This window comes from Pelobates fuscus, chromosome 8, assembly GCF_036172605.1.
Source record: "Pelobates fuscus isolate aPelFus1 chromosome 8, aPelFus1.pri, whole genome shotgun sequence".
In the NCBI taxonomy this organism is placed as follows: domain Eukaryota; kingdom Metazoa; phylum Chordata; class Amphibia; order Anura; family Pelobatidae; genus Pelobates; species Pelobates fuscus.
Window position 1 is genome coordinate 11,362,026 of NC_086324.1, and position 14,305 is coordinate 11,376,330.

Consider the following 14,305-nt stretch of genomic DNA (forward strand, 5'->3'; position numbering starts at 1 on the left):
CGATATGTGCAGCTTCAGATAGAACTTTAAAATGTATCATATCTTATTTTGATATTTTATATATTTTTAGATCAGCAGGATGTATTTATTGCATAAAATAATAAGGAGGAGCCCCTGGGTAATCAGAGCTCACTGTTGTATACAATAAGCATTCTTGGTATCACGTGGATTCAAATAAGACTGTCCTCTTCCCCGCAGAGATATATAAGAGATATCAGGAGCTTATCCACCAACGTCTAGTTTGTGAACCAACTTTTCAAAGAAATTATGTTGTAAAAAGCGGTTTCAGGCTGTTATGGTCTTAAACCAACCCCCTAAAAGTGATGTTTTGCACCAGCTCTGAGAGACCAATCCATGCTGATTGGCTATCAAGTAGCACTCCTCAACATCAGACTCTGAAACACCAGTTGTCAAACAGCCAATTAGACAGTTTTTACATTTCAAGCTCCCTTCAATTCAGTGATATTGAGATGCATTTGTGCCAACAGCTGGAAGGCAATGACTGGTAAGCCAGACAATGGTAAGTTATAGAAGGAGGGAGGGATGATGATGATCATAGCTGTAATGGTGAAACAGGTAAAAGCCTGAGATGAGGGCAACTTTCGGACTGAGACAGAAAGAACCAATATCTACTTACTTGATCACCACTGTTTGTGGGCTGACTGGACCAGTCCACAACAAAAGCACTATCGGTGCTAAATTGGTCACCACCAAAAGACGCACTCTTTTCGGGCTGGCAAGTAGTATGACAAAGGGATGGGATAAGTGGTCAACAAGAAATAAGAAGAGACAGACATTGAATGAGAACAAAGATGAGAGAATTTCAGACACTCTATTGGGTAAATTGGGCTGAAAGATAAACAGATAATAGTTGTTGGACGTCAACTCCCATTATTTTCCTCTAGTCTGTTATGGGAGATATAATCCAGTCCTAGATTGTGATCCATGTTTTACTTATTCTGCCCTAGATAAGATTTTTTTTGTTTTATTCTATGAACTTCAGCACCTAACCGGGCCTATTCCGCTCACAGCATGTTCTTCATTCGGCAGGATCACTTGGTACCTTGGACTACAATCGGTCCATGGAAAACTAATTGTCTGCTGCACCCACCTTAACTTGCTAAATGTTGGGAGAATCCCATCACAAACATGGAAGGCAAGAATTCAGCTTGATTTTTGCATTTGAATCAAGTCTCTGTCAAAGTCAATGAAGACTTATGTGAGAGCTGCTTAAATATCATGAATTTGCAGAGGGCTCTGAATTGAATTGCCATCAGAGGCACTATAGAGACATATCGGAGGCTTATCCGCCAAACTCTAACCAACGTTTCAAAGAAATTGTGCTGTAAAAAATGGTTTCAGGCTGTTATGGTCTTAAACCCACCCCCTAAAGGTGATGTTTTGCACCAGCTCTGAGAGACCAATCCATGCTTATTGGCTATTAATTAGCACTCCTCAACATCAGACTCTCAAACACCAGTTGTCAAACAGCCAATTAGACAGTTTTTACATTTCAAGCTCCCTTCAATTCAGTGATATTGAGATGCATTTGTGCCAACAGCTGGAAGGCAATGACTGGTAAGCCAGACAATGGTAAGTTATAGAAGGAGGGAGGTATGATGATGATGATCATAGCTGTAATGGTGATACAGGTAGAAGCCTGAGATCAGGGCAACTTTTGGACTGTGACAGAAAGAACCAAAATCTACTTACTTGGTCACCACTGTTTGTGGGCTGACTGGACCAGTCCACAACAAAAGCACCATCGGTGCTAAATTGATCCCCACCAAAAGACGCACTCTTTTCAGGCTGGCAAGCAGTATGACAAAGGGATGGGAACAGAGGTCAACAAGAAATAAGAAGAGACAGACATTGAATGAGAACAAAGAGGAGAGAATTTCAAACACTCTACTGGGTACTTTGGGCTGAAAGATAAACCAATAAAAGTTGTTGGACGTCAACTCTCATTATTTTTCTCTAGTCTGTTATGGGAGTTATATTCCAGTCCTAGATGGCGATTCATGTTTTATTTAACCTGCCCTGGATAAGGCAGGATCACTTGTACCTTGGACTACAATTGGTCCATGAAAAGCTAATTGTCTGCTACCTCCACCCCAACTTGCTAAAAGTTGGGAGAATCCCATCACAAACATGGAAGGCAAGAATTCGGCTTGATTTTAGTATTTGAATCAAGTCTCTGTCAAAGTATAGGGAGTATAGGGAGAGGTATTAGCAGTAGAAAGTGCTCATGCCATTGTACAGAACACTCGTAAGACCTCATTTGGAGTATTGTACGCAGTACTGGAGACCATATATCCAGAGGGATATTGATACTTTAGAGAGAGTTCAGAGAAGGGCTACTAAACTGGTTCATGGATTGCAGGATAAAACTTACAAGGAAAGGTTAAAGGAACTTAACATGTATAGATTGGAGGAAAGACGAGACAGTTTGGATATGATAGAAACATTTAAATACATATAGGGGGATCAACGCAGTAAAGAAGGAGACTATATTTAAAAGGAGTACTACCACAACAAGCGGACATAGTCTTAAATTAGAGGGGTAAAGGTTTAAAAATAATATCAGGAAGTATTACTATAACAAACAAACAAATAATTTTAGCTAAATTTTTATTATCATTTGGAGCCATTTTTCCCAACCATTGCAGTAGCCAATAGCCATGCCACATCCACGGGATGTCACATCGCATTAGCATGCACCATGTTTGGGTACTGCATTTCCCATGATGCTTAGCCAGGGGGTAAATGAAGTTTCCAAATACTTGGGCTGCCAAGATTGACCAACAAATCACACAACGGTGACATCTCTGCTCCTCAAGAGGTTCGTCAGCAGCAATCATTCTTAATATTTTATCTATTTTCTAGTGCCTTCGGTAATTTTGCTTTTGAGTCCATTATAGGTAATGTGTGGTTTGATATGATATCACGATATCTCACCTGCCCACCCCATGGGATGATGGCATATACAGGGCCGTCTTTAACGCGGGGCAAACGGGGCAGCTGCCACAGGCCCAGTTACTCCTGGGGGCCCCAGAGCAGTTGCCCCATAATTTGAGCAGCCCCCGTGGACCTGGCGATGCAGCTGCACAGAGCCGCACCAGCCCACACACTAAGGAGGCCCACCGGGTGGCCCATGCACTATGGGCCACCTAGTAGGCATATGTCAGTAGGGGCCCGGTCGGATTTTGTGGCACTTAAAACAGCGCGACCGGGCCCCTTTCTGTTTGGCAGCCAGCTCGCTGCCCAGGAGGAGAAAGGCAGTGAGGAGGGGGCCAGGCCAAGCGTGCTATTGCCTAATTCCCAACTGCCTCAGCCTGCCACTGGACCCCAGGGAAACCACCTTCCGGAAAAAGGTAAGAACGTGGAGGGTGGTTAAGTGTATAGCATGTGTGTGTGTCAGTATGTCTGTGTGTTTGTGTGTGTGTGTCTGTATGTGTGGGTGTCAGCATGTCTGCGTGTGTGTGTGTGTGTGTGTGTCTGTAGGTCTGTCAGTGTTTGTGTGTCAGTATGTTGGTGTGTGTGTGTGTGTCAGTATGGCTGTGTGTGTGTGTCAGTATGCCTGTCAGTGTGTGTCAGTATGTGTCTGTCAGTGTGTTTTACTATTCCTGTCAGTGTATGTGTGTCTGTGTCAGTATGTCTGCCAGTTTGTGTCAGTATGTCTGTGTGTCAGTATGTCTTTCTGTGTGACTCAGTAGGTCTGTCAGTGTGTGTCAGCATGCCTGTCAGTATATGTGTCTGTCAGTGTGTTAGTGTGCCTGTCAGTGTGTGTGTACCAGTATGCCTGTCAGTGTGTGTGTCAGTATAAGTGTCTGTCAGTATGCCTGTCAGTGTGTGTCAGTATATGTGTCAGTGTGTGTCAGTGTGTATCAGCATGTCTGTCAATGTGTTACACTATATCTGTCAATGTGTGTGTCAGTATGTCTGTGTGTGCGTGTGTGTCAGTGCGTCTGTCAGTATGTCTGTCAGTGTGTGTGTCTGTGTCAGTATAAGTCAGTGTGTCTATCAGTATGTCTGCCAGTTTGTGTGTGTGTCAGTATGTCTCAGTGTACATGTCAGCATGTCTGTCAGTGTGTGTGTCTGTGTCAGTATGAGTCAGTGTGTCAGTATGTCTGCCAGTTTGTGTGTGTGTCAGTATGTGTCAGTGTGTCTGTCAGTATGTCTGCCAGTTTGTGTGTGTGTCAGTATGTCTCAGTGTACGTGTCAGTATGTCTGTCAGTATATGTGTCTGAGTATCTGTTTGCGGTCATTTTGTATCTGTATGTTGTCAGTTTGTGTATCTGTGTATGTTTGTCTGTGTGTGTGTCTGCATGTTTTTTAAAGAGTGTGTATCTGCGTGTGTGTTTGTGTGGCAGTGTATGTGTATATGTGCATACATTTCAGCATTCATACACTAACACGACGCACAAATACACCCCTGCATTCAAACGTAAACACTTTATACAAGCACACACATTCATTGAAACGTCAACAATACATACAAAAACACCTCTGTGTTAAACATCAAAATTATATATAAACACAGCCTTGCATTCAAAGATCAACACTACCCGCAAATGCATACTCTCATTCAAACACCAACAACACATACAAACATACTCCTACATTCACACTAACATACTCCATGCAAAAACATGCTTACATTCAAACACACAAACGCTGCCCAGTGCTAAATACAACCCTGCGAATATGGGAAAATGTAGAGCCCCCAGCTGTCAAAGCATTGTTGGAGCTGCACAACAGATGGGGATCTACCCAGTGGCGTACGTACCGCGATCGCAGGGGTCGCAGCTGCGACCGGGCCCGGCCGCCCTGCGGCCTCCCGCGACCGGGTAGCAGCTGCCACACTTTGCGGCCCCGGCCCGTGCGGCAAACCGCCCGGGGCCGCATCTCAAGGGGTCCATCGGGTGGCCCATGCTGTCAGGGCCACCCGATGGACATGGATTTTAAGGGGGCCCGGTCTGCGCTGAGCGCTTTAAGTGCTCAACCGGGCCCCCTCTGAGGACATCATCACGGCTGGGAGGAAGTGATCGTACGTGACTCCTCCCAGCATACTGAGAGCCCGCTCGGGAGGAAACAGAAAGGAGGAGGGAGTCAGAGTGTGTCTCTGTATGTATGTATGTATGTCTGTGTCTCTGTATGTGTGTATGTATGTCTGTGTATGTGTGTATGTATGTATGTCTGTGTCTCTGTATGTGTGTATGTCTGTCTGTGTCTGTGTGTATTTATGTCTGTGTCTCTATATGTGTGTATGTCTGTGTCTCTGTATGTGTGTATGTATGTGTATGTATGCCTGTGTCTCTGTATGTGTGTATGTCTGTGTATGTCTGTGTCTGTGTCTCTGTATGTGTGTATGGCTGTGTCTGTGTCTTTGCATGTGTGTATGTATATGTGTGTATGTATGTCTGTGTATGTATGTATGTCTGTGTCTCTGTATGTGTGTATGTCTGTGTATATGGCTGTGTCTGTGTCTCTGCATGTGTGTATGTATATGTGTGTATGTATGTCTGTGTATGTATGTGTGTGTGTGTGTGTATGTATGTCTGTGTCTCTGTATGTGTGTATGTATGTCTGTGTATCTGTATGTGTGTATGTATGTCTGTATGTATGTCTGTGTCTCTGTATGTGTGTATGTATGTCTGTGTATGTGTGTATGTCTGTCTGTGTCTGTGTCTGTGTGTATGTATGTCTGTGTCTCTGTATGTGTGTATGTCTGTGTCTCTGTATGAGTGTATGTATGTCTGTGTATGTGTGTATGTGTGTCTGTGTCTCTGTATGTATGTATGTCTGTGTCTGTGTATGTATATGTGTGTATGTATGTCTGTGTATGTATGTCTGTGTCTGTGTCTCTGTATGTGTGTATGTATGTCTGTGTCTCTGTATGTCTGTGTATGTGTGTATGTATGTGTCTCTGTATGTGTGTATGTCTGTGTCTGTGTGTATGTAAGTCTGTGTCTGTGTGTATGTATGTCTGTGTCTCTGTATGTGTGTATGTCTGTGTCTCTCTATGTGTGTATGTATGTCTGTGTCTATGTGTGTGTATGTCTGTGTCTCTGTATGTGTGTATGTATGTCTGTGTCTGTGTATGTGTGTATGTATGTATGTCTGTGTCTCTGTGTGTGTATGTCTGTGTCTCTGTATGTGTGTATGTATGTCTGTGTCTCTGTATGTGTGTATGTATGTCTGTGTCTCTGTATGTGTGTGTGTCTGTGTCTCTGTATGTGTGTATGTCTGTGTATCTGTGTGTATGTCTGTGTATGTCTGTGTGTATCTGTATGTATGTCTGTGTCTCTCTGTGTGTATGTATGTCTGTGTCTTTGTCTCTGTATGTGTGTGTGTGTGTGTGTATCTGTATGTATGTCTGTGTATGTATGTTTGTGTCTGTGTCTCTGTATGTGTGTATGATTGTCTGTCTGTGTCTCTGTGTGTGTGTGTCTGTTTCTGTATGTGTGTATCTGTATGTATGTCTGTGTATGTATGTGTGTCTGTGTCTCTGTATGTGTGTATGTATGTGTGTGTCTGTGTCTCTGTATGTGTCTGTGTCTGTGTGTGTCTCTGTATGAATGTGCCTGCGTGTGTGTCTCTGTATGTATGTGTCTGCATGTGTGTATGTATGTATGTGTCTGTCGGGGGTGTGTGTATGTATGTGTCTGTCGGGGGTGTGTGTATGTGTTTGTGTCTGTATGTATGTGTCGGGGGGTGGGGCCCACAGTCGGGGGGGAGAGGTTCACGGTAGGGGGGGCCCACAGATCGGTTTTGCACCGGGGCCCCATGGAGTGTGTGTACGCCACTGGATCTACCTTTTGGCCACCCTTGCGATAAGAAGCACAAAAAATTCTTGCACCAGTGCCCTCTCTACTGCCGTCACTGCGGTGGGGTGTAGGGTGTGATTACATGCCAATGAGCAGAAGATGGGGGACAGGGTCCAGGTGGCCCACGCTAATTCTTGCCCAGGGTCCCCGGGCGTATACTGTGAGTAACGGATGATAAGATGCAAAATAAAACACATATTAATCTTACCTCCCACAAATCCCATGGCAGAGGCTAAATCGGGTTAATGTGCAGCATGAGGAAAAGAGAACAGACAGAAATTTACAACATTCCAGGATTGCAAAAATAAACATGACTTGTTTTACCCTTTTTGTGTAGCTCATCAATCCCACTGAAAACAATAGTAGGGCCGAGAATGGCTGGGAGGTCTCATCCCCTTCTTAATTCCATTTTATTATTAACCTATATTTACATTGTCTTTGCACGGTTTTAATAAATTGTTGTCATATTGCTGCCATGAGTTTGTATCATTGTACCCCTGTTTCCTTTCAAACGATTTTAGAGGCTTGGAGTCTGATAAAAGACCTTAGTCCTTATTTCAGCAGAAATTACAATTCCACATTATTAACTGCAAATCTATCCAACTACACACAGCAACGATATACTGAGAGTGGGACGGCTGAATGCAAGCTTAGCCCAAGTGAGATTAAAAAGCCACATTGTGTCTCTATAGTAACACTAGTTCCCCTCCATGACTTTGGGCTTGTGAGAGGCTATGTAGTTCTAGGGAATATGAAATATTAAAGTCACTGCTGTAAATTAAAATTGGTTGGGCCACTTAAAACATTGTTGCAGTGGTAATATTAAACTTAGGGGATTGGTCTATTTTTAATGACATGGTGCCCCTAGACAAAGTTTTTTTGAGCAGGAAATCTTCCTGTTATTTTTCTGAGCAGGAAATCTTGTTTTTCATGATCACTACACTTCATTTAAATATTTGTAATGGAAATTCACAACCCTTTTTATCTTATTACTGTGTGTTGTTGGATTTTATATAAGTTTAAGGATGTACTAGTATTAGTGTGCCCTTATAGATCAAAAACAGGTATCTGTTCTCAATCCCATGTACCTCAATCTCCAAAGTTAACATAAATACGTGTTTATCACTAGCAGTACTAATTCAGAACTTCCCCTTACGGATCTTTGACTTGCGTCCTTGGCGCTAGCTTTGTATTGCTAGGACGTATACCTATGGACGCAATTGGCTCAAGGAGATGAAGAATCAACACACCTGAGAAGTTGCCCCAGAAGAGGAATCAGGTTTCAGGGGATCAAAATCAAGATCCAGTAGGCTGGTTTCCTCTGGCTGCGGCCATGCAGCCTCAAACTTTGCAGCAGGAAAGGAAAAAGATGGGTTGGAAAGTTAGATCTAATGGTGACTTCTAAATAGAGAGGCAGCCATGATGATATCTGCCAACTAATGCTAAAATGAGGTGGGGAGAAATATGGCAACATCTCCTTAAAATAGGTACATAAATCATAGTGACCCTTGGAAAAACCAGGAGACTGAAAAGATTTGGGACTGAAAATGGTAGTTGGAATATACGATTGGTTGTACTAGACTGTACTACACTATTGTCAGAGGCAGGTTGGCACAAATAGTTAGCTTCAATTGGTAGAACGCAAGCTGCTTTGGTTAGCTTGGGACACAACGCCATGGGAGGATCAGGCCTCAAACTAGAACGTCTAATATGAGCTTTAACATAAAATCAATTTACCAGTGTCAATTGCTTCAAAAAGTAGAACTAAAACCAAAGATCAAATCCTAATCGCACAATAAGTTTAATTAAGCAGAGCATCATAATGTAGAGTAATGAAAAGTAAGCCTAACCCTACCCCTAACCATAATCCGAAAAACCTGTAGCTCTAAACCAATGACAGAAGAAATCACAATGGTTGGTATTTTAACATTCAAAAGGGCAATAATTTGACACAAGCTCGGTGATGGTCGTAATTAGAAATTCATCATTTTGAATTCTGATTTCCACCGTAGCATTGCTTGTGTGAAATTACTGTGACTTCTCAAAATTGAGCACCATAAATAAAATATCTATCTTCTAAAAATACACCACCTGCTTCCATAACACTTTAAGTGTAGCTTGTTCCTGGGAATAAATTTGCCAACCTGACCACTTGAAACAATTATGACTAGGTGTAGGTGAATCACGTTAGGGCCATTTACTTGGTCTTTCTTCAAAATCCTTCCAGCCTAAATTTAGAGAAGGAATAATTAACCAATTTCTCTTTTGCCAAAAAGGAAATATCCGCAGAACCACAGAATGGCTACCTTCTGGCAGTCAAATGTTTAGTAAATAGCAATCAAACAAACATGTTACCGAATGATTAAATGGAGTATGGAGATAAAAGGGTTGCTGATTTTCAGTACAGCTCCGCCTCTGCCGAACCAACTTTGAAAACATTAGAGCCACATGTAACAAAACCAGGACTGTCTATTAGCACCAGAATAATAAAATTAGAAATTGCATGGTGTCATTTGAATATATAGTTCAAGAAGTTCTGATATAATATTATTATACACAACATAAACACAAATGGATCAGCCCGCCCATGCGGAAATGTAAATATGCAAACCGTATTTAAACAGAAAATACAGAAAAAAATGAATACTTGATAAACTAGTATTACATAAAGATTACCAAATACATTGTACGAAACCCAACACCTGGCCATAGCATATTATTAACCAGCCAGGGCACATGCACAAAGCCACAAACACAACATGCACAGAAAGGAAATATGGCACGGAAGCTCTAACACGGAATCATGAGACAATGGCTTCTCTCATCGGAAAATGACTTGTTAAACCCGTCCCTTCATTACATATTATACTGCAACTAGCTCCCCCTTCTGGCACTGAATGGTAAAGTAAAACCTTCAGACTATCACTGTAGACCTTGGTCAATAGATACAATTTGATTTATTACCTAAAGGATTACATAATGCTATAGGAAAGATGTATCTATTAAATAGTATTTTAGATTATGAAAATGTTACATATTCCTGCCAGCTAATGAGGAAGGGAATATCCTTAAGTTTTCTTCCCATTTATTAATTGAGATAAAGGATACATAAAAGAAAGGTTGCATGTCTAAATTTCTTTATATGTTCTATGATCATACTGATCTATGACGGTTCTTTTATCATACTTTATAATGTAGGCCCGACTCCGTGATCGGACTATTTTTGAGCCAATGAATTGTGTATTAGAAAACAGCAACAACAGTTTTCTAAAATAACCTAAATTTTATATATAGAGTTGGAAATATAATTAACTTCAATCTGTCAAATATTCAGTACAAACAGCTGTTTTATCGAGTGCCGTGTTATCGAGTACCGTGTTACCGAGCGCCAGTTAGACAGTACGTAGATTTGTAGAATATGTTTATTCACTAATTTCTTAAAAATACCTTTCCAAATCTTATTTTTTTGAGAGAAGCCACTGTCTATGAAGGCAACAGATAGAGAGAGGGTAAAAATGTCTTGCAGAGGTGTCACTTTTTGAAATAAACAAGACCAGCAAATTGTAAGCATTTGGCTGATATGTAATTGACATTTAGAGCAAAATGACAGTCTGTCCTTTGCTCACACTGTAGGTAGGCTTGCTTCTGGGATCAAACTTTGGCTAAGGGTGCCTACGTGAGCCCCACTGCTTGTAGGCGCACTTCTATGGGTCCCATTGCATGTAGGAATTATTTTTAGGGTCATATTTCAAGCGGTTGTGCTTCTAGGTATCATTTTGAAGGTGGCTGAACTACGAGGGGTCAACTTGCAGGTTGGTGAGCTTCTAAAGTTACCTTGCAGGTAAGTGTGTTTCTAGCGTAGGGTAAAGCCACCTTCTGCACTCCAAATCTTGTGAACTATATCTACCCTGATGTTTACCCAGCATTAGGGCTGTAAAAGCATAATGGGTAATGGAGTCCACAAAATCTGGAGTTCCAAAGGTTGCCTACCCCTGTTCTAGGGAGTCACTTTGCAAGTAGATCTGGCTCTACAAACATCTAGCAATTAGGCCGTTACGTGTGGTTCTAGGGGTCATGCTACAGTAAAACTTCATTCTCATTTTCCAAGCAGTTTACCCTTGATCTACAATCTCATTATCTCACTAATCATTCACCTATTCCATTTAATCCAATAGTTGTATGAAATAGATATAATTCAGATTAGGATATACCGTAACTGCTACAGAAACCCTAGGTCCACTTAGTAGGTTCCTCCTGGCCTTTTCCAAATCTCTGGTCTCATCTCTAAGTGACACCTCCAGTATTTTGGCCATGCAGGTGTTAGTGAGTTGGTTGGAGGTGAGAACAGGCAGCAGCCTCTACCTGTGAGGGAGTGGTCACACTTATCTCGGGGACAAAATTGTCATCAAACAGACCGATGATTTGCTCCTGCTTGATGTCCTTGGACGGCGTTACTTTGGGTGGTGGTGGCACCGGAGGGCCTTTCCTCAGCTACATGCAAGTAAAATAACAGCAACAGACGATCCAAACGACCACCAACCCCCCACGCCCCAAAAAAACAAAAACAAAAAAAACACACAGGAACATGTTAGCAAAACGCAAACAGACGGGGTCCAAGGATCATTCACATGACATGGCTGGTTACATTTCGCTGCCGCAATGGGCGATCCATGTGCAAAGAAATAGCATGTTTTATTATTATTATTATTATATAGAAACACGGATAGCGTGAGGAACAGCCTGAGGATATGGGGTTAAAAAATAAACATCAGTTAAAAGCAGCTGAATCCTGTGTATTAATAAAAAAGCAGTTGTGCTTTAATCGAGGCAAACGCAAGAAACATTTATTCAATCACTGATGCAGAATTCAACAATCTTAACCTTCCAGTGTGAAGGGAGAGCAGAAAAAGACAACAAAAACAATGCCATCATTGGCACAAAATAGTTATTTAGGCATCTTTAATGTTTGCAATTAATTGAAGAGCATTGCAGAATATCCTGGTGTTTTATACAAATAGACATCAGCTTTGATTGACAGCATTGTTATAGTTATATGAAGAGAATTCCTTCTAGCACTGGTTTTATGTAACACAAAACTAGATTAACATTGATATTTAATAAAAGAAAATGTGCCATGTATATTGTCCTCCTTGTGCAATGCTTTCCAGTAACCAGTAGGTGGTGCTGTTAGATGTAATAGAAAGTATTACACGGACACTCGATAAATACGTTTATAAAAGGGTATCGGAAAAGAGAGCTAACTAAAGACCTGACTTGCAGTCTTGGTACAGAAAGTATAATTTTATCAGATATGAGACAGGTACGTTAATTTGGAGAACTATCATTTTTGCTAATGCATGTCTTCAGGCACCTTCAACCTCATCAGCGCAGTAAACCAAACTGAGTTTAATGTAGCATTGGCCAGACTCTAGCATATCATCTACTGTGGGCTAAAAGTCATACAATGCTCATTGTGATTATAGCTCTGATTTGCTGTCAATAAAGTTCAATATTTCCAGGAAGACTACAGTACTAGGAAGAATATGCTCCTACATGAACCATTTGACAAAGGACTATTCTGAAAATGGGTTACCTGAGAAGGTGACTTGGAGATGGCCACAGATGGGGCATCAGCAAAGAAGGTCCCTGTCGCAGAGGCAGCAGGAGAACCAAACGCCTCCTCTGACTGGTGGTTGACAGTCTTTTCTGTGGCTGGAAGAGGAGGTCCATCGGGTGGTGAGGATGGCGTCTTGTTCACCTTTGTGGAACTGGTGTCACTGTGCAAAGACAACAGAGTGAGCCACTTTGCAGGTTTTCTTAAAGCCACAGATATTTCATATACTCTGTTTTTGCTTCAGTACCATGGTGATGATTGACTCCTAGGAAACCAATTCGGAAGGTATCCACACCTAACTAATCTTACAAGCCCACCAGAGCAAAATAATGGAAGCACAGATTGGCCAGATTACCTGAGCCTCCGTCAATACCCAATATACCTAAAAAGATGGCTCACAAAGAATCTTACACAACAATGGAATTCTTACAGTTAATTTATAAATACATAATCCTATAATATACCAGGAGCACATTAAAACCAATGTTATAGAAAAATGGAATTTAAAACATTTATGTTGGATGGGTCTACAGCATAATTTATAAAATATAAGGATGTAATTAAATGGGCTAAAAAAAATATATATATATATATATATATATATATATATATATATATATATAAATAAATCATAGCTACAGAGCAAGCTCAACCTCAAAACATTTTAAAGTACATTAACTCTAAGAGGTTAAGAATGAAAGTGTGAGAAGCATGTAGATTAGAATATCTGGCTTGTCCTGATCCTACTTGAATATCAAACCTATCTATTCCTTTTCTTCAGTATTGGCCAGAAAGAACATTTGACTGTAGATTTCCAAATCCCTATTACAAAAGCCTCTTCGCAAAGTGATTGATTAACACAGGAAAAAGTGTTACAACAATTAAATAGTGTTAATGTAATCAAAGCCCCAGGGCCAAATGGTAATCATCCACAGGTACTTAGGGAGCGTAGAGTGGAAATAACCAAACCACTGCCTTTAAAAAAAATGTTTATTTTTTTAAATCATACAGATTTGTCAGGATTACAGAAAAGCAGAAAAGCAGACATAGTGCTTTATATTTAAAAAGGGTTAAAATATAAATCCCGAAATTACCACGGTATGGTTGGTAAATCTTTTGAAGGGCTGTTTAGGAATAATACTCAAGATTGCAGTGTGACTGGCATCATTATCAGGAATCAATATGGCTGTATGAAGGACAGATCATGCCAAACTAATCTAATTGCATTCTGTTAAGACGTGAGAGGAAATTCCATGTGGATTACAACCTCCTGATCTATAATTCTAAAGGTATCTGATACAGTTCTGCACAGCTGGTTACTTTACAAACTGAAAGCTATCAGTAAACTTGTTCTTGGGTAGAACATTGGCTTACAGAAAGAGGCAGAGAGCAGTCATAAAAGAAAAATTTATAAGATAGACAAAAGTGGTGAGAGGTGCGTGTCAGTGGCCTGGGCCCGCATCTCTTCAAATCGGTTTTATAACGATCCTAAAATAGGCATCAAAGGTCATGTGTCATTTTTTGCAGACAACACAAAAACTAGGTAAGATAAGAAAGACATTGATGCCTATCACGAAAGATGTGGATAATTTGGGCAACTGGGCAGATAAGGTTCAGTATGGATCGATGCAAAGTCAGTCATTTTGCAATAAGGAAACCACAAGCAACGTATACCTTACATAACATGCTAACAAACGTTGGCATCCTGGCAGGCGTAGAGGAGGGCAAGAGACGTAATTGTGTCACTGGCTCTGCCCAAAATGGGTGCGACCACCTGAAGGATTAGCAGGTCAACAAGATATAAATACTAAATAGTGATTTAGAGAAGGGCACTCATCTAAAATAACTTTACAAATGTCAA

The 14,305-nt window shown here is 41.0% G+C and overlaps 1 protein-coding gene across 3 annotated transcripts in view; it reads right to left on the reverse strand.

The window, feature by feature from the left end:
- Positions 1-14,305, reverse strand: part of BIN1 (bridging integrator 1) — a 128,773-nt gene that overhangs the window by 19,237 nt on the left and 95,231 nt on the right. The window contains exons 12-17 of one of the 3 annotated variants that reach the window (XM_063429235.1): positions 12,424-12,607; positions 11,193-11,321; positions 8,081-8,176; positions 7,039-7,062; positions 1,714-1,809; positions 638-733 (exon numbers count right to left, since the gene is read on the reverse strand). In XM_063429235.1, the coding sequence (XP_063285305.1) occupies positions 638-733; positions 1,714-1,809; positions 7,039-7,062; positions 8,081-8,176; positions 11,193-11,321; positions 12,424-12,607 (625 nt within the window). The remainder of the gene's footprint in view (positions 1-637; positions 734-1,713; positions 1,810-7,038; positions 7,063-8,080; positions 8,177-11,192; positions 11,322-12,423; positions 12,608-14,305) is intronic. The other 2 variants (XM_063429236.1, XM_063429237.1) reach the window with 2 other exon arrangements.